The sequence below is a fragment of the Neophocaena asiaeorientalis genome, unplaced genomic scaffold (assembly GCF_003031525.2).
Source record: "Neophocaena asiaeorientalis asiaeorientalis breed wild unplaced genomic scaffold, Neophocaena_asiaeorientalis_V1.1 scaffold134, whole genome shotgun sequence".
Lineage (NCBI taxonomy): Eukaryota > Metazoa > Chordata > Mammalia > Artiodactyla > Phocoenidae > Neophocaena > Neophocaena asiaeorientalis.
In genome coordinates this window covers 2,022,910-2,050,055 of record NW_020185339.1, presented here as the reverse complement: position 1 = coordinate 2,050,055, position 27,146 = coordinate 2,022,910, and the positions used below count along the sequence as shown (strand labels likewise).

The window sequence follows — 27,146 nt, the reverse complement described above, 5'->3', positions numbered from 1 at the left end:
ACCATGTTAAAATCAGTCAGGACTATTTAGTTCATTATAGTTCATGTGCATAGTATATAGGGTATATGAACTTTTAGGACTCTGAAAATTATTCAGGCCCCTTTTGTCTTTCCTTCAAAAATTATTGGCCATAAAATACAAAAGGAAAATTGCAAAATTGAAATTAGTAACTGTCTAATTAAATGTTTCCAAGACAAAACATTATGTCAGTTAGTCAACTGCATCTCAGTATTTGTGGTTTTGTATTAATTATATTGAATGGGTCATGTGGGTACATTTTATTATGCTTGGTAGTAGAGAGGATTATCAAATACAAATATACTTAAGGCCTGTCAAATTCTCAAAATGGCCCTATAATTAGCACTGTTGCTATGTGTTAAAAAAATATGTTTTTAGACCGTTAGTGCATCTGTTTTCAGAAAGACTATTTTGAAGGCTAATTACTGTAATAGCAAAACAAAAAGCAAAAGGCAGATGAACAGTTTTTTGTGTGGATACAAAATGAAAGTCAATGCATTAAAGGAGGATGTTTTTAAGAAACTCGAATGATTTATACAGTTGTTTAAAAAGCATTGTTTGTTCTGTTAGCCATACGTATACCCCTTCGCACATGCTGTTACCTGAATTTCACTCTATTAAATCTCCACAGAAATGCTTCCTTGGGTGACATTCACACTATGGGCTCTGAACTTGGCTTCTAGGGGCAAGTTTCTAATTATGTAGATTACTCTTACTTGGGAAGAAAAATAGCAGAGAATTGGTCCACATTTGGATGGTTTTAAAACATGGACTTTTTGAGAAAAGTAGAGGAACATTAAAAAAATTTTTTTTTTTTTAGATCATTGTAGATTTGCATGCAGTTAAGAAATAATACAGAGAGATCCCTGTACCACTTATCCAGTTTCCTCAGTGGTGATATCTTGTAGAACTACCATACAGGATCAAAACCAGTATTTTGATATTGATGCAGTCCACTGGTTTTATTGGGTTTCCCCAGTTTTATTGTACCCCTGTGTGTTTTTAGTTTTATGCACTTTTATTACATGTATAGGTTAGTGTATCCATCACTCAGTCAAAATACAGACTATTTCCATCACCACAAGCATCCTTCATATTCTCCTTTTATAATCACATACCCTCACCTACCCCTGTCCCCCAGGAACCAATATTTAAAGCAAGTTTTGTAAATTACCTTGGATTTATAATTTGAGATTATTACTGTAACTGTATCTTAGTGGTTTACTCCTTGGCTTTTAATAAGTTTTAAATAAGAAATTCAAAGTCTGTTTGAGAGGAAAGAGTGTACTTTGAGGTTTCAGTTGAATATCCTCATTCCATATCAATGCTTAGCATTCCTAAAGCAGGTACCTACAAAGAGAAATCAGGATTCAATAGGCTATTGGTATATTTTAAAAATAAACTGTAGCCAGTTCGCAGGAACCTTCAATATAAGGATATTTTTTTTTTTTTTTTTTCCCTGCGGTACGCGGGCCTCTCACTGTTGTGGCCTCTCCCATTGCGGAGCACAGGCTCCGGACGTGCAGGCTCAGCGGCCATGGCTCACGGGCCCAGCTGCTCCGCAGCATGTGGGATCTTCCCGGACCGGGGCACGAACCCGTGTCCCCTCATCGGCAGGCGGACTCTCAACCACTGCGCCACCAGGGAAGCCCTAGAAGGATAGTTTTTAAAAGATACTTTAATTTGCATGACAAGGTTAGGTGCTGTGATGGAAAGAGGACTTTTTTGTTCTTCATGAATAAAACACTGTGCTTTTAGTTACAATAAAACATTTAGAATGTGAATGCACAAGTTTCTAGAAACTAATTTATCTTAATCATAATAGATACTTTCATCAACAAGGCATTTTGCTATATATTAAATCAGTATCTGAAATTCAAGGTCTACCAATGGAAACTCGGAAACTCGTTATAAGAACATTACAAAAAACGTCCTTGTTAAATATATAGCTTGTAAGTTTTCCTTAGTTACCATAGTGCTAGAAACCAGTGGAAAGTTTTTGTTATACATTGGCGACGTGGAAATCTTTAGGATTTATTTTTCAGAACATTCTCTCTAGCTTTCTACAGTCTGCGTTCCTCATTAAGTTGCCTTCAGTCAGCGCCTTCCTATCTTGATTGCAAGTATGACCACAGCAACCTGGTCATATCCTTATTCAACTTGGTGGCAGTCCGTATGAATGTTTTTACTTATTTTTTTAGCTCTGTCAAATTCAACAATTTCTTGAATGCCTATTGTGCAAACTGAACACCAGCCTCTTTCCTTATTCATCAAGAGCATGTAGGACTTTGTTTGCTAAAAAGAATAAAAAAGTTATTGGTTTTCCCTTGAATACAGCCTTATCAAAATGGTTAGCTGTCAAGATTTTGCTTATTCAGTGTTACATCTAACATTTCCCTTGAGGCAGCCAAATTGTTGTAAATTGAGTTTGATTTTAATTTTTTTCCTTCAAGAGCTCTGTTCTTTCCTAAGATATTTAGGAGACAAAATTGGCAAGGTTTGGTGATCAGTTCGATGGGAGGGAAAGGGCAGATGTCTCCCTGGCTGTGTCTTGGTTAGCTGGATCAATGGTTGACCTAATATACAAAATCATCAATTTAGGAAATGTTATAGTTCAAGATATAATTTGAAGCATACTTATTTAACTTCCCTTTCCTTGGGTAATTCCCAATGAATTGACACAAAGAATCTATTAATAAGGAAAAAACTGCTTATCACGAAAGCCAAAAAGAAAAAGGAAAAGAAAAATCATTCCGCCACAAGAGACTAGTTTGGAAGAGCCCGTCAAGGGGCAAATCTTTAACTTATTAGGACCTTCCAGAGGCTTGAAATTGGAGAAATGTCTAACAGATCCATTTTAATTCTCGGTAATGGAGAAAGATCTTTTTCTGTAGAATTAGAATATTTCTAATTCCTGTTGTCAAGGTGATTCACAAGAACACTGTGTGGGGTAGAAGTATTAATGCTGTTCACCAAATATATTTGGCCTTCCCACTTCAAGAAACATAATAGGACTGCACTTTCTTGCCTTCTTCCAAGTTGAAGACCTTCCTGTGTCTTATTGGGTCGTTGAATGTGTGTGAACGTGATGTATGTTATTTCTGAGCCCAAATTGTAAGAGTCAGTGCTTTTCCCTCTTTCTGACTTGGAAATTGTGGAAATAGATCCAGAAATAAGCAAAGGGAGACAAACTTCCCTTCTCACCTGCATTGGATAGGATGAATGAATGCAAAGTAAATTTTGTCTTAATTCACTGAGATTTAGGATGTGTCTGTTATCGCAGTGTAATCTATCCTATCCTAACTGATCAGAATATATCTGTGAAAATAAAATACATAGTTGGAAAGAGGAGCCATATAACATCAGAAAAGATTAAGCAATTAATAGGATCTCTGAGTTTATAACTACAGTGGAGGCAATGTAAAATTGAGAGATTGAAATTTAAATAGAAATTATAGATATTTTCCCAGAACTTAATGAAAAATACTAAAGACATGAAAATGATGACTGAAAGGATAAAAGATTGATGAATAGATTGAGAATAGTATATATACACTAGTAATTTTATTTATATATATTTATATAATTATATATAGTATACAACTATGTATATATAGTTATATATACCTGTATAGTATATAGGTATTGTTTATGTAATATGTGATACTTTTGTCTCTGTATATATAAATATGTATATATAATTATGCTGTACTTATGTGTATGTAGTTAGATATGGCATATATACATATATAATTTTATCTGTTGTATAAATGTTAATATAAATAGAAAATTTCTGAAGGAGAACATAGCTCAGATGAGCAATTATCAACAAATAGAAAAAATTTCCAAGATAGGATGGAGGTCTTTCATCATCATTATTAAAACCAAAATTAATGAAAATAGATCTACTCCTAAACTCGTCTTCTTGCATGGGTCACCATTTTTAGTTGCAAACTAGAGAATCCACTCTTGCCAGTTTAAGCAGAAACAGGTTTTATTGTAGAGAATTCTATAGCCCACAGCCTCTCCCATAGGCTTGAGAGTGCTCTACGTAGCCAGAAATAATTTCCACCACCTAGCTTTCCTTGGTGCTCAGCAGCTTTTAGAATCCAGAGCTCTGACACCATCACCCACAAGGAACCAAGAAGAACAAGCACCACATTCATCAGAAGATGAGTCTTCTGAGTGCAGCTGCCTACCCATTATACTTACTTCTGATTTTGATTCTCTTGAGGTTGCATCTGATTGATGGAATCTGAGTCATGTACTGATACCTTGGCTGGAAGCAAGTTGGAAGATGAGGAAATTTTCGGCTTCTGCCTTGTTTGGGAAGACAGGATGCACACTGTGGCTAATTACTAAATATATTTCCAGGGAGGGTGATCACAGATGTTGAAGGCCTCACATAATGAATGGTTGACTACATGTGTTGACATTTTTAGTACGTCAAATAAAATGGAAAAAGTACTGGATATTTCCAGATGAGAGCATTAAAAAAAAAGCAGATTGGTTATCATCAAAGGAAAATATCAAAGGAATTTAAAATACTAAAACTCAGTAGAGTTGTGTCTATAGAGTTGTGAGAGGAAAGTATTGAATCAATTATTCTGTTAGAAGCACTTTGTATGAATGGATTTATTCAGCGTTCTTCCAGACCTGGAAGCTAGAAAGCACACAAAGGTTTTTGACACCTGAGAGGAAATCTTGAGGCGCTGAAAACAAATTTAACTCATTCACAGCATTCATGGGCTCTGGTGGAAAATTGTTTTTTTCTTTTATTTTCTTTTTTAAAATCCATTTACAGGGTAATGAAGGAAAAAATGTAGCATTTATTCAGATATCTCCTGTCTACCTAGCACTGTATTTTGCATTGTATATGTCACCCTCTTAGTTATAATTTCACATATATGAAATAGACACTCATATTCCCGTTTTACAGATGAAGTTGCTGAGGCTCGAAGACAGTTGGTATTTCCCATACTTGGTAACGCTGGGATTTAAACTTAGCATATTCTTGCCAAGTATAATACTGTTTTCACTGTGTCACATTGGCTTCCTCATAGCTTTATAACTGGGTGATTACCTAGAAGCTGTGATTCCTGAATTTACTGATGGAAAAAGTGTTTATAGAGAGTAACAGGTTTTCAAATGTGTAAATCCTAAATAGTAAGATCCTTCCAGAATTATTACATTAGCCCTTTGTGGTAAATTTTAGAAAGTAGGTATATAGTCATAGGAGAGAGAACTCCAAGTTTGTACTGTAAAAGGAACGTTAAGTTTATAGACATACCATCACGGTATATTGTCTGACGAAGGACACACTGCTGAGATAAGTGTGCAGTTTCCTTTTATCCAGGCCTAAGGACCCAAGTTGTCACTGCTTCCTAAGGTAGTAAGAAAAGCAAAACTGTACTGTACCAACTGGTTCCCCATGCTTCCCTAATTTCTAGAGAGCAGAGTGAATATATGAGAAAAAATTATCTTTCAATTTTCATTCTCCAATAATTTCACTGGAAATGACATAAAATAGACATTCTTAAGGAATAAAGGAACAAAATCAGATTATTTTCTCAAAGCAGATTGTGAATGTACACCCACACCCACACACACATACGTTGGATATTGGAGAGATATATATATCTCCAAGACCCTGTAAGTAATACGCTTTCTTCTTTAGCACTTGCCGAATTACCGAAGACCGCTCAAAAAGTTATTGGGTTTTCTACTTATAAATTGTATATTACTGCCAAGTTTTGGTTAAGAGTGGCCTATTTCAACTAGGCTAGAGTGGGATGTAAGGTCTTTAAAGCGAAGGGGTGGGGCAGATGAGGTTAAAGGTAGGTACCTTCCTACTCTGTGCCTTTCCAACATTAATGTTCATGTGAATCACCCAGGGATCTTGTTACATCACATGTTCTGATTTAGTATGTGTGGGTGGCACCTGAGGTTTTACTCTTCTAACAAGTCACAGGTGTTGCTTATGATGTTGGTTCTTGGACCACTCCTGCAAACAAGTTCTAGTTTGCCTTTCCTCTTGTCATCCCTCTCAAACCCTGCTCCCCACCCAAGCACTACCACTTGGACATAAGTAGTAATTTACTATATAGGAATATTATAGTGGACATTACCGATAGACATTTCCTTCCTTTTAATTTTTCCAGTACATTTTATTATGTAATCTTTCCAGATATAGGCTTAACCTGTCCTTAGCAGCCCTCAAAGATTTGAGGCCGTGAATCAATGGGCTCAAATTCTTACGGGACATCAAGAAATATCTAACTTCAAGGAATCATTTTGTAAAACTTACACCATCAGCGTAGTCCTTTCCTCTGTTATTGCTACATTTCCACTGTGCCTCTCTATCCTTTATATTTAGTGTTGAGACAGATGCCTACAGGTCTTGAAGCCATTTTTGATGTCTTGGTTGAGAAGTTTTCATTTAAGAAGCCTTGATGACCATAAATCATTTATTCTGGGAGTTTCATTACAAGGTTTTTTTTCTACTCCATTATTTTTACATATATGTGACTCTGGTTTTGCTATTTTAAGACTTTCCATACATTTTTATGTCCTTGTTTATTTCAGTTCTACTTCTATTACTACTGTACAGTTTATCAACTAGAATTAACATTTTCCTCTGCTTTGAGTAACTTAAAGCTAAGTGTAAGTTTAGCAAGTCGGCAAGAACACAGGAAGCATCAGATACTGTTTCAGCTTACTTTCATGATACAGGAACAAATGGCTCTCTAGCTTAAAAAAAAAATCCTCATAAGTTATCCTTGAAAATGATCACCAAGACTTAAATAAAATATTGTCTTTCATATGAGTCAAACAGTGGTTATCATCCATATTAAATAATTTTAATTCAAGACTGACAATTCACAACCATTAATAATTGTAGTTAGAGAGTCTTCTAAATGCTACTTGAGTTTTTATTTTCTATATTTTTTCAAGGAAGTAATTTAAAATTTACCAACCTTTAATTTTATAATTCTCACAGAATACATAAAAATGTAGGTAATTGCAAATGATTCTTTTAATCAGAATCTCCTCAAACATTTTATGGGGTATATCAAGTTGTTTCATAATGTAATTGATTCCCAAATTTCTTTTATATATCTTTTCTTGTAAGAATATTGGGCCCTAAACCTGTGTTCCAAAAGACACTTTTATGTCATAAAATAATACCAAAGAGAAGAATTAGCTGTATGAAATATATTTCTATATTTTTTTAACAGATGTAAGTTTCATAGTCCCATGTGCAAAAATGGAATTCTGTAGTAATCAAATGATGACATTTGTTTGTGACTTTTGTTACTATTTGTTTTCACTCTGAACCTACTTTTTCACTGATGGCAGAAAAACTGAATCTAAAGACTTTAAAAATATAATCGGTGCAACCCAGTGATTTTTTCAGAAGTCGAGGTTTACTTCATAATCCAGTTTACGAATACCATCTGGCTTTTCTACCTCCTTACCTTTTGTGGCCCTGAGAGGCCACAGATAATATGCAGAGGGAGAGGGCCTTAAATATGTGATGGACAGGAGTTAATAAGAAAGGAGCCACTGTATCAGTCTCCAATTGATGTCTATGGTTGGCATGGTGATTTAATCTTTACTCTTTAGATAAGGGACATAATGTTGACTCAGGGTGACATGTTAGAAGAGGGTAGTCACCCATCTGGGCCCAGTGTAGTTTCCTGGTAAGAGTAATTTTTCTTCCCATCTCATTTCTGGCTTTTGTAAAGTATATTGTGGCCAGAACACAAGGTTGTCTACATACGGCCTGGGAGATCTCTTGGCAGGGCCAACTACTTTCCCCTTTACTCACCTTCTGAGTCTTCTACGTGGACACGCGGGAAACTTACGGTCCCCTTCTCTGTCTGATTGTGACCACCGCCCCACAAAATAGGAGATTTGGGGGGTAAGAAAGTAAGTATCCAAATACTCTTCTTGCTTTTTCTCATTCCCTATTTCCTTGCCTTTCCCCTGAATTCCTACTCTTCCCCTCCTTTATGGGAGACGGTGAAGTACATGCGGCAAAATACTATAGTGCATTTGTGGCCTCTCCCGTTGCGGAGCACAGGCTCCGGACGCGCAGGCTCAGCGGCCATGGCTCACGGGCCGCTCCGCGGCATGTGGCATCTTCCCGGACCGGGGCACGAACCCGCGTCCCCTGCATCGGCAGGCGGACTCTCAACCACTGCGCCACCAGGGAAGCCCCTCACTGTTTTTTCTTAAAACTATCCTCTGCTCAGCTGGGTCTGGTGAAGTTCACTTCTATCAGTTTGGGAGTTAGAATTGGAAGGATGTAAAACCTGCCATTGCAAATATTCTCCATATTCTCCCCTTTTCTTTTTTTTTTTCATATTTTCCCCTTTTCAAATCTCATTCCTTACTTTAAATCATCGCTTTTAAGCATAATAATCAAGAAGCATGTTTTATTGCTTTCTTAGTATTTGATGTAAGAATTGTTGTGGTCATCTGCCACAGAGCAATGTACCACATGTCATTCTGATACATCCGGCGCTCACAAAGATAGCAGCATGATCCTGTGATTCAGATATTTTATTTTAGAGCCCTTGATTCTGAGCTCAACCACTTACCAGCTGTGTTGCCTTGGGGGACTGTCAGCTTCTCTAAGCCTCATTTTAACCATCTTTGAAATGTGGTTAATAATAGCAATAATAGCAATAGATTCATAATATCGTTGAAACTGGAAAATAGAGTAATCAATCCATGGAATTTTGTAAGTGATACATAGAGAATTTACTATCTCAGAAAAGAAATAGTGAACAAAGAAAAGAAATATGGGTATTCAGGAAAAGTATATTTTATCAGCTTCTTTAAATAGTTTGATCCCAATAGTCTTTGGAACCTGAGTCCTGTAATCAATCTCTAACAATCCAGTGGTTGAGGTTCTAGGGTGTTTACTAGAATCCCCTAAGCAACTGGCAGGATATTGCTAATTTCCTCAGTTTTCAAATGCTGAGTAATGATTCATTCATTTTTGCATTAAGATTTATTAAGTACTCCCAGGATGTTTCTTGCAGAGGGGGGAGTTTGCAATACAGCTTACGCCATAAAGTAGACATTGGACAGCTCCTCATGAGTTTTCTCTGTAGAGAGTAAAACGAGGATATACGGGAAGATTCAGTGGGTAGAACTGACATACTCTTTTTCCCTACAGTTTTCCATGTGTTGCCATAAGTGCCTAGTAGTCAGTAAAATCCGTTTAATATTAGAAGAAAAGTCCTAGAGTCAAAATTAATTTTCACAGTTATATGGCAAATATAATAAATTCTATTTGTATTTTCTTATTTCATTAGAATATCATCAATTCTACTTTTAGCTTAAGAAACTAAGTCTTCTAAACTAGATATTTCCTTTGGGAATTAAGAAGACTGAAGACAGTGAAGGCTTGAAAAACTAATAACCTTTTTATGGGGAAAAAACTTTTTTCAATTGCATTGATTATTATTTTAAAGGCATTTTACCTAGTGAATTCCTGAGTTTCTTTTTTGATCCTTATCTACCTCCTGAATCTGAATGTCCATAAAGATGAATATTAATGGTCACCATACTTCCTATGTTAAACATCTATTGGTTGATCTGGCTTCAAAGTAACTTACTTCTTTGTAGAATTAAGTTACTCTAATTTCCTACTCCATGCCTTTTATTTTCCTCTGGAGAAAACCTTTCCAGGGCATGACCTAATGAATTCTGGTTCAAATTTCCAAATGAATCTGAACCAAAGTGATTCTATAGTTTGGTTTAGGGAACCTTCATTAAATACCCTAGCGAGAGAATTTTTACTGTTTCATACCAGACTGAAGTACTTTTCTTGACATATTGAAATTGAACTTCAACGTTTATGAGAATATAAATTGCAACAGCACTTTGTAACATGTTGTAAGTCCAGTAGAGTCTTAAGTCAAGGACTTTTACTTTCTCTATAACCCCGTTAAAAATAGCAGTGTTTCTAATTATTTTTCCTTTAAAAATTAGAAAAATATGTCCTGCTCTCCAGAGAAATGTTATCTTCACTTATTCCTGTAGTTTATACGGTTGCATGCCATATGTCTTCATAGTTTTTATGTGGCTTGACCAAAGTGCAAATTCAATTTTATAGGTGTGGCTAGTTTGCCTTCTCTTTTAAAGAGAGAAGTGGTTTTCTAATTGGGAAAGTTAATTTTTGTTTCTCCTCTTTATTCCTGACCTCTTTGCAATCGTCTTGTCTCAAAAGGTTCTTCACATCACAGTTTCAAGAGAAGACTCCATTTTAACTGCAGGACCGCACGGCTTTAAGTACTATTGTTCACACTATAGTTATCTGAAGTTGAATTTGTTCTTTTTCTATAGCATTTCTTTTCTACACAGATATGGTCACCAGACTACAGTGTAACCTGCAAGAGCTTCTAGCTTTTATTATCTACCATCTTGGAAGGTTTTCAGAAAGCAGCATGGCATGATCAAAAAGCATAATGTTTTGATGGCTAATTGGCTGGGCTTCTTTGGGACTCGAGAGATTTGATTTCTTCTGTTAACCAATTGGCTGAACCAAGGAGTTTGCTGTGAATTGCAAGAATAGACAGTGCACAAACTTATCTATAAAGTTTAGTCTGCATCTTATTTGTATAAGTCACCTGTGCCACTCATGGTATTTGGTAGTAATTAAGAAAAACTGACTGTAGCTATTTGAAGGCTGTGGGAACTACAGAATTCACTATAGACTGGAAGACATAGCTTGAACTGGTAGGAAATAAAGTAGCCCCAGAGTCTTCCTGCAAAGAAGCAAGACATCCAATAGCAGTTCTTTACAGGAAGACTCTGACCAGGATATAGCCCTGTTGCCTCCACCACTGTCACTGTGAGCAAATTCTAGCCATCCTCTCATCTTTCTGTCATTTGCTCAGGAATCAAAGTCCTAAGCAAGAACATCCCGTTAGCTGAGGCTACATCATGTGCCCACCCTGGTGACGGGAGAGCAAAGAGAGGGAGAGACTGGCCTTTTTTTTTTTTTTTTTTTCTGGATAAACAACACACAATGGAAAGTTCCCCTCCTGGACTGTAAAGAAAGTAGCTTTCTAGATAGATTTTTTTTTTTTCTAAAACCTGAAAATGTTTAGTATTTTCATAAAACAAGAGCAACTAAATAGTAATCTTGACAGTTTATTTTTAAGAGTTAAGACTTTTCTAGGACATCATACTGAAGCAGGAGAATCCCAACCCTGTGACATACTATGGACATTAGCTTGGAAAAGGAAACTAACATTGCGAATTCCTAATGTGTACCTTTAAAATAATGCCTACTGAGTAGGATTAGGTTGAGATATTATTTACAGGGCCTTAAAGATCATGACAAGTACATTGTGTGCGTTCAATTTTTACTGATCTTTTTTCTTCTCAGTCACCTTATTATTTGATTGGCATGATTGTAATCTTTAAAAAGTTAATATTATTTTGCTACATAATGATTCTGTTCACCTCTCTGAAATTTTAAAATAAACGATTTTGTTTTTGTTTTCTTTAACAGGCAGGCTAGCCTAAATGAAGCAGCCGAGAAGTACTATGATCTGGCCGCCAAGCTGAGGCCTAATGTAAGTACCTTCCTAATGAGAAGTATTATTCAAAGGGATGGACTCACAGCATGTGAGAGTTTTAGACACAGAAGCCTTGTGATACTGGTGTTTTTCTCTCTGGTCTCTTATTTCGCGTTAAATGGCTGATTCAACCATAAAATATGCCCGTCTCAAGCTTCTTTCTTTTTCCAGAGGTACAAATGGCTATTTATTACCGTGTGTGAAGCACCATACATTTTTATCATTTGAACACAGGTTTTAGCATTATTAGATATTTTGCATTTGGATGACTTTTAAAATGAGTTCTTTGAAAGTACTTTTGCTGTGGTGTTACATACCTTTGGACTTCCTAACAACTCAATGATTCTTATGTGTTGTCAAACCTCAAGCTGTGTGTGCCTCTTCCCTATTCCACAGTACTCATTTCTAGTAACTGTGCTTTTCAACTTTATCAAGTATTTTTTATTAGACTTTTTCCCTGGGTAGTCACACTTCCATAAATTAGATCGTTGCTATTGAAATAGAGAACCATTTACGAGAGAATAAGAACTGGTTTTGTATCGGTCTTCTCAGCACTTTTTTATTCACAGTACATCATTGAATTCCAGGGCATTGCTTTTATTCTCATCCACACTGCTCTGCATCACTCTGCAACACTAAAACCTCTACCCTGCTCTCTGGATCTACGCCGTCTATTGAGAAATGTAATTTTCAAACAGTAATGAAAGTGCACGTGTGATGGGACTACAAATAATGGAATCAGTCCCATTTCTTTACAGTAACTCATCTATTGGACAAAGGTCTATAGAGTACCTGCTTTGTGATAGGATACAGAGATTTCATACCCTAAAAGACCACACAATGTAGCAGACAAGACTGAACATAATCAACTAATTGAAATACAGTGTGGAACAAGGGGAGGATTAATGCTTCCTGAAAGCAACCCACCCAGGAAGTAGCTTTTTTGATCAAGAGACTCAACCACATGTAACCTTAGCCCTTGAATCTAAATGTCCCAGTTTCATTAATTATGAGGTACTTTAAGAATCGGTAAGCTGTTTGCAACAGAAGAAAATAATTTAATAGTTGTAAAAAGAATAATAAGCACTAAAATTTATTAAACACTTGTTTAAACAAGTGAATTCTCACATTTATTTCTCACAACAACCCACAGATACTTCTGTGATCCTCATTCTGCTGAAGTTCGGAGAAATGAATAACTCACCCAGTATCACAACTAATAAGTGGAATCACATTGTAACCCAGGCTGTTGTGTGTATAAGAGAAAGCTCGATGGAAAAAAATGCAGTTGTATCTTAGAAAATGCAAGCCAGAAGTCTAGAAAAACAAAATAATAATGGTCCTGTCATTTATTCATTAAATATTTACTGAGCATCTGTTAAGTGCCAGACACTATTCCAGGCACTGGATACACGCCAGTGAACAAAATTGACAAAAGAGTCTCTGCCCCTTGGGAGCATATAGTCTAGTGGTGAGGAGACAGAACAGAAGCAGGTCAATAAAATATATAGTATGTCTGACAGCAGTAAGTGCTTTGGAGAAAAATGGAGCAGGAAAAGGAAATTAGAAGGTGCAGGGGGAGGTATGCAGGAGGCACAGCTCTGTAAATGCCTGAGTTGGGCATCTTGTGTAGCATTTCTAAGAAAAGGGTTGGACTTGAGACCTTAAACTTATAAATTCACTGAAGACAGAAATCAGGATTTTTTGTCTGACTGACTGCCTTCCTTCCTTCCTTCCTTATCCTCCTTTCCTTTCCTTTCCGTTCCTTTCCTTCCTTCCCTTCTTTGATTAATAGAATTGATTGATAGAATCAATAATAGAATGATTAATAGAATGATATAATGCTCTTACTATATATACTAAATGATGGTAAGTTCAACCTTTGTTCATTGAGTAGCAGTCCCTTGAGTGTCACTTTTATTTTTGTTAAGTGGTTGATCAGGTGGCCGTCTTCAGCACATTGTAATGGACTAGGGAGAAAAGGGCTCTCTGACCTGACCTCAAAAATGAAAAAGAAAATGAGGCACCACAAGATTTAAACCTGACTTACAAGAGTATTTATTTTAAAGACTGGCCAAATCATAAAATCAATATTTAATCTCCAACTCGAAGCCACTTTTTCTGAAACCCCAAAAAGTTTCTTCATAAACACGCCACAGATTGCTTTTGAAAAATGCATTTATTCAAATGATATTTCTCTTATCTGGTAACAATAAATTAAGTATTTTATAGACTTGGATAAGATATGAAGTCTATATTTAACAATAAGAAAATGATGTTACAGTTGATGACCAACAGATGTGATCTTTCCCTAATCTGTTTTATGAATTGTGTTTGGTTTTCTGTACATAATTTGGTAAGTAAGATGCCACCAAGACAAGACTGATAAAATGTAAACCTTAACAATAACACAGGTTTGTATTCTGAAATGAAGAGACCTATTTAAACAATAGCCCCATGTCATGAATTATTAGCAGTTAGCATGTGATCTAAATTAAAACATCCATCTGACATTTATCTTGCTCAGAGCTGTTTATTCCCTTTGTCATAAAAACATTCTTTGTTATTTCTGTGCTTACTAAATAAATTTCAGTTACCTGTTTATATGAGAACATGGTAAACAGACCTCAACTCTTATTCCCTGTTTAAGTAGTTTCACTATCTTTTCTATTTTTCTTGTCTACATGGTAACCTAATCTTATTTTTCATAAAGCATTTTCTTCTGTTGTTTAGTTTTAACTACAGCAGTCTGTAGCTGTATGTCGGGGTCCTCTGTGGATTTTTCAGCAGTGCTCATGTCAGATCATGACTATGTGAAGTAAAATTTTTCATTGCAACCCCGTGTACTACCCACTTACTGTATTATGAAGATTGCTGATTATCTGTGAGATGAATTCCTCTCTTAGTAAAATACCTATTCCATTTCTTCAGTATGTCCCATGATGAATTGCTTTATATTTTTTTCTTCTACGAAAGTCTTATGTTTCCATACAACTTACTTGAAAATTATTAATTGACTTTTAGGGTTATTCATATTCAAAGAATTCCAGTGACCAAATGCTAAAATAAAGAAATCTAAATTAGCAGAGACATATAACTTTATTTATTTTTTTAACATCTTTATTGGAGTATAATTGCTCCACAAGGGTGTGTTAGTTTCTGCTGTATAACAAAGTGAATCAGCTATATGCATACATGTATTCCCATATCTCCTCCCTGTTGCATCTCCCTCCCACCCTCCCTATCCCACCCCTCTAGGGGGTCACAAAGCACCGAGCTGATCTCCCTGTGCTATGTAGCTGCTTCCCACTAGCTATCTATTTTACATTTGGTAGTGTATATATGTCAGTGCTAATCTCTTACTTTGTCCCAGCTTACCCTTCCCCCTCCCCATGCCCTCAAGTCCATTCTCTACATCTGCGTCTTTATTCCTGTCCTGCCTCTAGGTTCATCAGAACCATTTTTTTTTCAGATTCCATAAATATGTGTTAGCATATGGTATTTGTTTTCCCCTTTCTGACTTACTTCATTCTCTCCCACCCTCCCTATCCCACCCCTCTAGGGGGTCACAAAGCACCGAGCTGATCTCCCTGTGCTATGTAGCTGCTTCCCACTAGCTATCTATTTTACATTTGGTAGTGTATATATGTCAGTGCTAATCTCTTACTTTGTCCCAGCTTACCCTTCCCCGTCCCCATGCCCTCAAGTCCATTCTCTACATCTGCGTCTTTATTCCTGTCCTGCCTCTAGGTTCATCAGAACCATTTTTTTTTCAGATTCCATAAATATGTGTTAGCATATGGTATTTGTTTTCCCCTTTCTGACTTACTTCATTCTGTAAGACACACTCTAGATCCAGCCACCTCACTACAAATAACTCAACTTCATTTCTTTTTATGGCTGAGTAATATTCTATTGTATATATGTGCCACATCTTCTTTATCCATTCATCTATCAGTGGACACCTAGGTTGCTTCCATGTCCTGGCTATTGTAAATACAGCTGCAGTGAACTTTGGGGTACATGACTCTTTTTGAATTATGGTTCTCTCAGGGTATATGCCCAGTAGTGGGATTGCTGGGTCATATGGTAATTCTATCTTTAGTTTTTTAAGGAACCTCCATACTGTTCTCCGTAGTGGCTGTATCAATTTACATTCCCACCGACAGTGCAACAGGGTTCCCTTTTCTCCACACCCTCTCCAGCATTTATTGTTCGTAGATTTTCTGATGATGGCCATTCTGACTGGTGTGAGGTGATACCTCATTGTAGTTTTGATTTACATTTCTCTGATGATTAGTGATGTTGAGCATCCTTTCATTTGTTTGTTGGCAATCTGTGTATCTTCTTTGAAGAAATGTCTATTTAGATCTTCTGCCCATTTTTGGATTGGGTTGTTTTTTTGATATTAAGCTGCATGAGATGCTTGTATATTTTGGAGATGAATCCTTTGTCAGTTGGCAGGCACATATAACTTGACATGTTAGACTCTGATATTGTTTCTTCATCAGGGGTATTGAATACATCGTCATTTACTGAAGTGCACATTTAGAGAAATATATTTATTTCGTAGTGGGAAAACTCTTTACCAAAATTGCCATTTTAATTTTTTCCACTTTCAGTTTTCCATTTTTATAAATAAAATTGATCTTTCTGTGGAGGTTACTTTAAAAAGACAACACTTTTCTCTGTCTTCTCTCCCATTTACGCACATCAAAAACTGCTGACTCTTGAGGACTAGAAAGAACATTAAAGTGAAATGGTTTTGTTCCTCCTGTGGGAAGTGAGCCAAATTCTGCATTAATTTATAAGTTTTTAAATTTTCCGTAAAATGCGAAGAATGGGGAATTTGCATAGTACAAAGTCACCCAGTTCTACTTGGCTTTTAGTAAATGCCAAAGTTAGAAGAGGGTAATTCCTAATAATGAGGAATTATATTTCTTTATATTTTGTATTTTTCTGCATGTAATTGTTTTTGGTCTGAATTCATTCAACATTTTTATTGTTACTATTAAGTTCTAACATAGTGTAAAATTCTACGCCAAGTGCAGTAGGATCCAATTTGTGAAAAATTAACCCTGACCTTGATGCGGGGAGAAAGTGGGGGAGAGAACCAAGGATCCAGATCCTCATACTTCAAGGCAGTAAAAGATGCTGTATATTAAGTGCTCTGTGAGTGATAGAAGCTAGGTGCTGGAAAAGTGCACAGGAGAAAAAAAGTACTTTCAGGGCCTCCCTGGTGGCACAGTGGTTGACAGTCTGCCTGCAGATGCAGGGGACACGGGTTCGTGCCCCGGTCCGGGAAGATCCCACATGCCGCAGAGCGGCTGGGCCCGTGAGCCATGGCCGCTCAGCCTGCGCGTCCGGAGCCTGTGCTCCGCAACGGGAGAGGCCACAACAGTGAGAGGCCCCGCGTACCGCAAAAAAAAACAAACTTTCAGCTGGACTGATCCTAGAAGACACTGAGTCACAGTTGACAAACTTAGAGAATCTTGAAATGATTGGAGGTTTATAGGTGAAGTTTTTAGCAGGAAGAAGAGAAAAGAGAGAATTCTGGCAGGTAGAGGCATATGCATGAACAAAGACATGAGCTCAGAAAGCATGAACTATACCCAAGGAACAGTAAGCAGATGTGGTTAATATTGCCCATGGTGTGGGGCAGAGAGGAAGAGTGGGGGAAGATAGAACTGAAAAATAATATAAAACCAGATGAAGGGCATTGAATACCATACTGTGAATGAGGAGTTTGTATTCCAGGATTGTGTTCAGCAGGATGATGTAATGAAAGTGGTAATTTATCAGATGTGATGAAGAATGTGTGTTTCATTTGGGAAAGTAGAAATGACACATGCAGCTTTGCGAAAAGCAAATAAAAAGTCATTGAAATAGTATAGGCAGGACTTCCCTGGTGGTGCAGTGGTTAAGAATCCGCCTGCCAATGCAGGGGACACAGGTTCGAGCCTTTGTCCGGGAAGATCCCACATGCCGTGGAGCAACTAAGCCCATGCACCACAGCTACTGAGCCTGCGCTCTAGAGCCCACGAGCCACAACTACTGAAGTCCACGCACCTAGAGCCTGTCCTCCGTAACAAGAGAAGCCACCACAGTGAGAAGTCCGCTCACTGCAACTAGAGAAAGCCCACACGCAGCAACAAAGACCCAATGCAGCCAAATATAGACAAAATTTATTTTAAAAAAAAAACAACTTGCCTTCTCTCTTTAAAAAGAAAAAAAAAATAGTATAGGCACAAGGCATAATATAGATCCAAAAATACAGAAACACAGTAGAATGGAAAAGAACATGCAGGGAGAGTAAGCATATTATTTGATAGGATATGAGTAGGAAAATTAATTGGCCCAATGAGTGTTCCAAAATTTTAAATTTAGGTAACTTGGAAAAAAAGAAATCCCCTAAACAGAAATAGGACAGAAAAATGTGTTTATTTCAAGAAGAAAGTGGTAAGTTTGAACCGAGCAGATGCTAAGTGAGAAGGAAGATATTCTAATTTTCTACAGGACATTCCTATCAAGTGGCAGTTGGGGGAAAGGCCACCGTTAGGCCTAGAGGTGCAGGAGTCATTTGCAGAAACTGCACAGTACCAAAGGAGAGGATAAGATCACCGAGGGAGGGAAAGTACAAGAGGAGAGAAGAGAGCCCATTTCACAGCCCTGAGCATCCCTGCATTGGAAATACAGGGTGAGGAAGGCATAAGACAGCAATAGGACGTAGAAATCAACATTGGTGAGCAATTTCCACTGCTGCTAAACAGTAAAGAAAAACAAGGACTGAGAAAGTCCTTTGACTTCAAAGGATAAGATGACAGGCTACCTTCGTGAGTTCAGTTTCATGCAAGTGATATGGGCGGAAGTTGTTAAGGTGTTAAGGACATGAGAATTGGGAGCAGAGCGTGTAAAGTGAATCTGCAAATAAGTGTGGAAGTAAATGAAAGAGGGCAATACCAAAGAAATATTAAGTATGTGTTTATTAAATATTAAAAATAGGTGTTAGGGCTTCCCTGGTGGCGCGGTGGTTGGGAGTCTGCCTGCTGATGCAGGGGACGCGGGTTCGTGCCCCGGTCTGGGGGGATCCCGCGTGCCGCAGAGCGGCTGGGCCCGTGGGCCATGGCTGCCGCGGCGGGGGAGGCCACAGCAGGGAGAGGCCCCCCTAACGCAAAAAAAAAAAAAAAAAGGTGTTAAAGGGTATGTGTATGTGTGTGTGTTTAAATACGAGATTTTAAATGTGTTCAAGTAGAGGGGAAAGCAGAGGAAATATAGAAGACCTTAAAGGATTATTTCCTCCCCAGGGACTGAAAAAGAAAAAGTAGACTATGAAGATATAAGGAGGAAAAAAAAAAAAAATTAGAAATAGAGCATGCGTAGGTAGTAATTTACTAATGTCATCTTTATTTGGCTGTCCGTTGGTCCTGGGCAAAAAGGGCAGAATTTGAAGCCAAAGGCCTGTGGATAGAGCTGAACATGCCAGGCCAGGCAGTAGATAATATTTGCCATAGGTCTGTACCATCTATATATGATCAGTAAGTGCCAGGAGAAATTCTGGCCTTAAGCCCTTTGTCATCTTGTGATAATTCTCAGTAAAGTTCTGAAATCACTGGTCGATTGCTTCTAGTTTTGATTCAGTTCTCTGACTTTTACACTGATTGCTGTATTCACCCTTTATATTTCTAGTATGTATAATATTTTATAAATGTTTTCCAGTGCACATTCATTACATATGAATTCAAGGGGAATGTGTTCCAAAGATTGGACTGTCCAATAGAAAATTACATACATGCATTATACCTTTCCTAGGCACTTAGAACATAAATTATTTCAGAGTATTATTATAAAATCAAAGCTGATGTTATGCATTTGGGGCTCTTTGGCAATGATTATATGTCAGAGAGCAAATGAGAAATATGAGATTCAAAGAAATGAGCTTACTGTAAGAGAGTGCAGCTGTGTTATGAGCTAGTACATAGATTCAACGATATATTCCTTTCCACTTGGACTCCCCTTTTTATGGTAAATATGGTTGTGAGATAGGGTAGGGAGAGATGGCTGTGCAGTAGAAATAACCACTAAAACTAGAATCTGGGGGGAAAGGGTAAGAATTAACTTCTGGGTTGGTGTAAAAAAAAAAAAAAAAAAAAAAAAAAAAAAAAGAATTAACTTCTGATGGAAGAATTACCTTCTGATAGAAGAGAGAGAAAATATTCTGAGTTATAGTTATTTTCTGATGGGGAAGATATTCCTCAACCCTAATTAGAACAAGAGACCATGAAATTCAGTTAAACAGGACAGATTCAGATTTGACCATATAGGGGATTTTGATGGGGGAAATTGCTGAGATTGCCATCTCACTGAGGAAAAAAAAAAAATAGGGTAAATAATAATTAGTCTGGGAAGCAGTTAAACCACATTTCTGCTTGTAAATGGAGGAAAAAACACATGGCCTTTTCCAAAACTTTCCACAGGCTTCTGTGATGTGGGAAAATTACATACCATGTGTCTCTTGACTTTCAGGCATTAATAATATATGGATCCCAGAATCACCAGATTGACTTTATGAATAAAATGCATTTTAATATTGTAAATATATTTCCCACTCTCACTAGTCATTTCAGTTTCAAATACCTCTATATATTTTACAGTCAAAAATAGAGTAAGTTGACAAACCCAGAATAAATAGGTTTCCATCAAGAGAGAAATTGCCGTTAGTTTCCCTCTGTATTTTATCTGGTTTTATTAAAAGGGCCCAGAGATATCATTGAAACAAAAACTGTTGGTTATTCACACATACCCAATTAAGTCAACAAACCCTAATTCTACTTCAGTTCATAAATAGACTTAATCCTTTCAAAGTTATGGACATTTATGCACACAGCCGTAGAAATCAAATATCTAATTCTTCATGTCTGATTTCAGCAAAATAGATGCTCACTTCCCTGAGAGCTTCATTATGCCAGGATCGATTTTAGCCCCAGTTTTAGATATGAGAAGACACTCATATCTGTCTTCAAACTCCTTTCTACTGTAGATCTTCTTTCCAAATTATTTAGATGTTGCTTTTCTTCTAACAAGTTACAAAGTCGAGTTTTTGGTGCATTCATTTCTCTCTGCTTACATTGTTGCTTTGTGTTATACTTCTATTTCGAAAATGTGAGATAAACCAGAAAAAATGTATTTCTGAAGTGATTACTGTTTTTGTTTATCATCTGTATAATTCTTCATGCTTAGAAGACAAAGATGGTTAGTATAATCCACTTGTTTACTAGCTGTTGATGTGGGCTAGTTGTTGCCTAGACCGGGATTAGATATTTGGACTCAACTAAGCTGAATTTACAGTTTTTCCATCCTTGGGGTATTGTTATTCATCACAATCCACTTGCAATCATGTTTGAGCACTATTTTTTGAAAATGTATGTATGTGTTGTGTGTGTGTTTTAGATTCACAACCAGAAAAGGATGAGGGGGTGTGAGACGTGGGCAGGAACTTCCGTGGCTCTTGGCTATAAAGAAAATCAACCTGAGTACTTTAGGGTTGAGGAACATCAAAAACTTTGGGAAATTCCACTTAATTATGTTCTCTGATTCCAAACGTGTTTATTTTTACTCACATTTCTTTGTGAGGGTATCCTTTGCATCGATTTATAGCTATAATTGTTTGAACTGTGGGACCACACACTAAAATTACTTTTAGTCCCTTTTCTTCCAGAGAAACTAGATTCCTGTTTTGTTTTGTTTTGTTTTGTTTTGTTTTGTTTTGAACTCAGCTAATCTAACCACACTGGCCCATGTTCCTACCTGGGAATAGCAACTAGGGTGGAGCAGTAGCTGCTACCATGAGAAGGATATGACCTTCCCTCACCCCCAGTCACCACATTCTTCATAATCCCCTTTGGTTATTTCCACAGCTGGCCTCTCTCATTTCTTTTTTTTTTTTTAATTTTTTTTTTATTGAAGTATAGTTGATTTACAATGTGTTAATTTCTGCTGTACAGTAAAGTGATTCAGTTCTACACATATAGACTTTCATTTTTATATTCTTTTCCATTATAGTTTATCACAGGACGTTGAGAATAGTTTCCTGTGCTATACAGTAGGACCTTGTTGTTTATCCATTCTAAATATAATAGTTTGCATCTGCTAGTCTCAAACTCCCAGTTCATCCCTCCCCCAACCCCAGCTCCCCTTTGGCAGCCACAGGTCTGTTCTCTATGTCTGGGAGTCTGTTTCTGTTTTGTAGATAAGTTCATTTGTGTCATATTTTAGATTCCACATATGAGTGATATCGCATGATATTTGTCTTTCTCTTTCTAACTTACTTCACTTAGTAGGATAATCTCTAGGTCCATCCATATTGCTTCAAATGGCATTATTTCATTCTTTTTTATGGCTGAGTAGTATTCCATTGTATATAAAATTTCTCCCCCATTTCTATTTCAGACATTTATGTTTCTCATCCTTGATTGGTCTTATGGGGCCATGTTTTTTCTAAATATAACTGAAACATTAACAAAAAGCCGTGTTTGTGTATGATTCTTTATCCCCTCCCTGTTCTGAGTTTCCTGTAACATTCCACTCCTCTTTTTTCTATTTTCTTACCTTTCTTCTACTCTTAACTCTTTGTTATCTACCTGAACTCTCATTTACATCTACAGATAAAATTATATTTTACTTTACCCTAGAGACAAGTAAAAGTTGGGCAGATCCTGAAAAACTAGTAGATTGATAGAATAATTTCTTATTGAAAGTCCTGTGTCTTTGTTAAAGAGAAAAAAAATTATTCTAATGCTTTTGTAAACAAATTATTTATTTATTTATATTTTTGGCCACACCATGTGGCACGCAGAACTTCCCCACCCAAGGATCGAACCTGTGCCCCATGCAGTGGAAGCACAGAGTCTTAACCACTGGACCACCAGGGAAGTCCCCAATGCTTTTAAAAATAGTGATGAAGACTTTATTCAGGACTATTGTGATAAGTTTCATGACTATGGAAATAAGGGAGACAGATCAGGTTCAACCTGGCGTACAGCAGAGACAGCAGGGGGTGGTCAGTGGACGGAAAATTACTAAGAAGAGGCCTCAAGGGTAGGAGGGTTCTTGGTAAACCAACTTACAGAATTCTTGCTGGAAGACAAGCCAGTATGATCAGATAGCGAGGGTGGGGGGATTCTCGCTAAATTAACTTATCAGAATTCTTGATACAGCTGGGCTAGGCAGGCGTAAGAAAAGACCCAAGGATGAGGCCTGAGGCCTAGTCAAAAAGAGGACTCAGAGGAAAAAAAAAAAAAAAAAAAAAGAGGACTCAGAGGAATGTCTTCTTTGGTCAAGGAGAGTCTGTGTCATTCTGGATGAGGTTATTTTCCCAGACTGAGTTGTTATAATGTTAAACTTCTTGTCATTAGATAATGTCAGAATCAGGAGTTTCCCTTTATCAACTTGAGAAGGATTTGCTTAAATATATTGCTGTAACATCTTTGCTAACAAACCCTAGAAGAGAGCTGAAAAGAATGACATCTTTAAGAGGGGGAAAAAATTGTGTATGCTACAAAATGTCTCAGTCTTTGTCTTATTATCAACTGTTACTTCCTTAGATACCAAGTGCCGACAAATGGCCAGTGTGGTATGGTATTCAGAGTTTTATCAGTTGTCTGAACCTGCATTGTGATTACAGCAAAAAATAAAACTACAGAGAACTCAATTTTTTAAGAATAGGACCTTTATATTTTACTTACTCTCATTATTTCTGTGTGGTTTTCATCTCCGTTTTGTTGTTGTTTTTGTCACTTTCTTAAATGAGATCTGCAGCGAAATAACTCCCAGAAATGCAGCTTTACCACATACTGTGACCTACTGAGACACTGCCCTTTTGAAGAGTAAATGGCAACTTAAAGAGGGCAAATGTCGTGCCATTAAAGGTTTTGTGACGAGAGTTTGAAATGGTCAATTCACCGAATTGGTTTCATTTTAAAAGTAACTTCTTCAGATTAGGAATACTGAATTTTAAAGAGAGAAGCAATTTTGAAAAGATTTGTTAGAATGATTTATGAAATATATATTTACATATATGTATATATACATATACAATTTATACTAAAGAAAATAATTGCTTAAATTACATGTGGAAATAATCAACTATGTTTTTGATAGTATCATATGATAGATCTCAACAAGCTCAAGAATGGTTAGATGTAGAACATTTACTGCTACTGCTTTCAAACACTTTTTTTCTGTATTCTCCAATCTAAGTTACTCTATCCTTAACTGTTCTACTTAACTGTTTAATCCTATAAAAGATAGCTGGATCTTCCCCATGGAATCTATATTTGTACTACAGTTTATTTCTTGATTCCACCTGTAATTTTTACTGGTTGTTTATATACAAATCCTAATAAAAGCTACTAAAACAAATGAATAAAAATCCTCAATATGTATTAATTTAGTTTTCCTACAAGACAAATTATTTTTCTTAAATATATAGTGCATTTTCCACTATTGGTTTACATAAACCGATGGTAGTTTTCCCTTTTTCTTAACAAGGTTCAACTATTTTTTCCCAAAGAGTCATACTATTTGTGAAATTTTTGTAATCATAGCTTTCATCTGTTTCAACTAGCTGAGCTTTTATTTGTAACCACAAGTATGCTAATGTACATATCTATCAGCAAATCAAAGCTACTATAATAAATAAATCCTTAATATGCACTGGTACTTTTCTTCATCCATGATTACATGCATTATTTTTCTTTTTTTCTTTTTTCTTTTTTTTTTTTTTTTGCGGTACGCCGGACTCTCACAGTTGTGGCCTCTCCTGTTGTGGAGCACAGGCTCCGGACGCGCAGGCCCAGCGGGCATGGCTCACGGGCCCAGCCGCTCTGCGGCACATGGGATCTTCGCGGACCGGGGCACGAACCCATGTCCCCTGCATCGGCAGGCGGACTCTCAACCACTGTGCCACCAGGGAAGCCCTACATGCATTATTAAAATGATACCAGAAATTGTGAAAAACTGTATTTGAAAAAGTGTCGATATGAAAATATTGAAAGAACAAAGGATTTTTAAAATGCATTTCCGTAGGTCACTCTACTTAAATGACACACTGCAAATACGTGGATATCTGTGCTTATTTTCGAATTTTCTTATGGAGAAAGATTCCTATGTAGAATTTATAATTTCTCACTTATGTTTAGTTGCTTTTCTCCACTTTAATATCTTCTTTTTGGTATAGTTTTCTTAGGCTAGCATTGAGAGCAATAGATTCCATTAATCTGGAAGATGGAATTATTTTGCTGCCAAAGGGAGATTATGGACTTTGATTAGCCTTGGAAATCTTTACTGGATACATGCACAAATGCTTATTTTTCCTTTCATTGAGTAATATAACATTATCATTTTCTTTTCTAGTATGCTGATTGACACAGTAACTCCTAAACATTTCCTACTTGTAGGGAACTTTTATGGTGAACAGATGATGGATTATACCATAAGCACTGTAGTACCATATGATTGCTTTAAATCCATTATTTACATTTGAATTTGTATAAACTGTGTCTCCATGTTTGGAAGTTAGGAACCTTTTTTATACACACTTAATGGTGTAAAACAGAGAGCATTCACCTAAATGTAGGTGATAATATTGAATGGGTTAAAAGTTGATAAACAACTATTATAGGTCCATATTTCTGCTTGTATCTATTATGAATTATTACCAAAAAAATTTTGTCTCTGTAACTTGTAGAAGAATAAACATGATAATGTTGAGACCAGAAAAACGTCATTTTTAAAAAATTAGGAAGCGTCAGCCTAACAACATCTACACTAGTTAAACATTAAAAGTTAAATTCTACCCCATTTTTACAGATGGAGAAACAGAGGCAGGGTAGTTTGTCTGGGATCTCACAGGTAGTGGTAGAGTCAGAATACAAATCCAGGCAAGCAGAGTGCCTATTATATGTCAGTATCTAAAATGAATACCAGGGATATAATGAGAAACACGGAAGTTGTGATTCCTACTGTCTCAGAGATGTAGCTGATGCAGGCTTAGCATTTAATTGTTTCTTAATTTTTTTCATGAGTGGTTTATATAGTTTATGAGTCTTGAAAGTTTGCATCTTCCACGCCTTATACAACAGTTCTTAAAAATTCATGAATTCACTGTGTTATCTTCAGAGAATATTCAGGGACTTTAAGAAACATAGCAAACAAATTACTGTTTTTGTATTGCTTGAAATGTGTTGATTACTTTGTCTTGGGCGGACTCATGCAACCACAGTAAATCTGCTCATTTTTTCATAAAGGTAATTTATTTCCTTTCCTTTAATAAGCTGAAGCAACCAAAATGATTTAGTGAAATGTTGGTTTAGGATTTGGAAGGCCAGATACTTTGGACAGTAGACTCTTACTTACCTGACAGTTTCTTTGTGAAGTTTTGCTGTTAACTGAATTTGTGTTCTTTAAATGAGAGTTACGGTAGAATGACGTGCAGGTATCATGTCAGGTTTTATTTTATTCCTACTATATGTGTATTACGGTCTAGAGATGTATTTGACAAAAGTTCGTATTAGTTAAGGTTATTGTGATTTCCGGTACAATAATGTTTAAATACACAGGAATCTAAAAATTCCCTCACATATAAATAAAGTAATATTAGCATTCTCCTTTAAAAAATCCCTAGAAAAGAAAAAAAAACTACTTAGAAATATGCTAAATTGATTGTAGGTTTTTAATCTGTTTAATGACGTGTTATGAATAGAGTATTACAGCAAAAAGCTTTTTTTGAGTAATTCGGAATTGATCTTTTAGTCCTTAATTTATCCAATCCTAGTACTTCTCATGTCTAAACTGAAGCTGCTGGATATGGTGAAGATGTTTATGTAAAAGGAACTACAGCATGAAGATATTATATGACTCAATTCTTTTTAAAACTGGGTTTGAATTTTCAACTCTCCTTTAATGGAAATTTATTATCTCCTCAAATATGTGCGTGCTATAGCACTTAAAGTGTGCTAGAACATGCTAGGCTCTGGGAATAACCAAAGGTCTGCCAGATGCGTGTTGGCAATAGCCTCAGAACAAGTCAAGATCCCTAGTGAAGGCAGGAGTGGTGACAAAACATGATACACACCATCAATAAAGTTGATAGTCAAAGGGCAATTCATGACTGCAGGTTTTGAAAGCCTGTTTTGAACTAAATGTTTTCATAAAATTACAGTGTATAGTGCTAAATGATCCTTGATATAGTGTAGAGTTTATTTAGTGTAGCACCTTCAAATATATATCAAGTTTTTATTTTAACATGTTTTCCAGAACCTATACCTATTCCCGCCCTACCTGGTCTGGCTTATATATGCTATATCTCAAAAAGTGTAGCACTTAATCATGAATATATATTTTGTGTACCTTAATGGCATCAAAACGTTTTTAATGTTTAGGGATAAAGTGTATTCCGCTCATATGGCAGCAGTGAAAAAAAGATACCTACTTCTAGGGCTTCCCTGGTGGCACAGTGGTTGAGAGTCC

General features: G+C 36.6%; 1 protein-coding gene across 3 annotated transcripts in view; it reads left to right on the top strand.

Moving 5' to 3' along the window:
• The window catches only part of TMTC2 (transmembrane O-mannosyltransferase targeting cadherins 2), a 769,790-nt gene that overhangs the window by 327,991 nt on the left and 414,653 nt on the right, over positions 1-27,146 (top strand). For all 3 annotated transcript variants that reach the window (XM_024737154.1, XM_024737155.1, XM_024737153.1), the window contains exon 11: positions 11,555-11,618. In XM_024737154.1, coding sequence (XP_024592922.1) covers positions 11,555-11,618 — 64 coding nt within the window. The remainder of the gene's footprint in view (positions 1-11,554; positions 11,619-27,146) is intronic.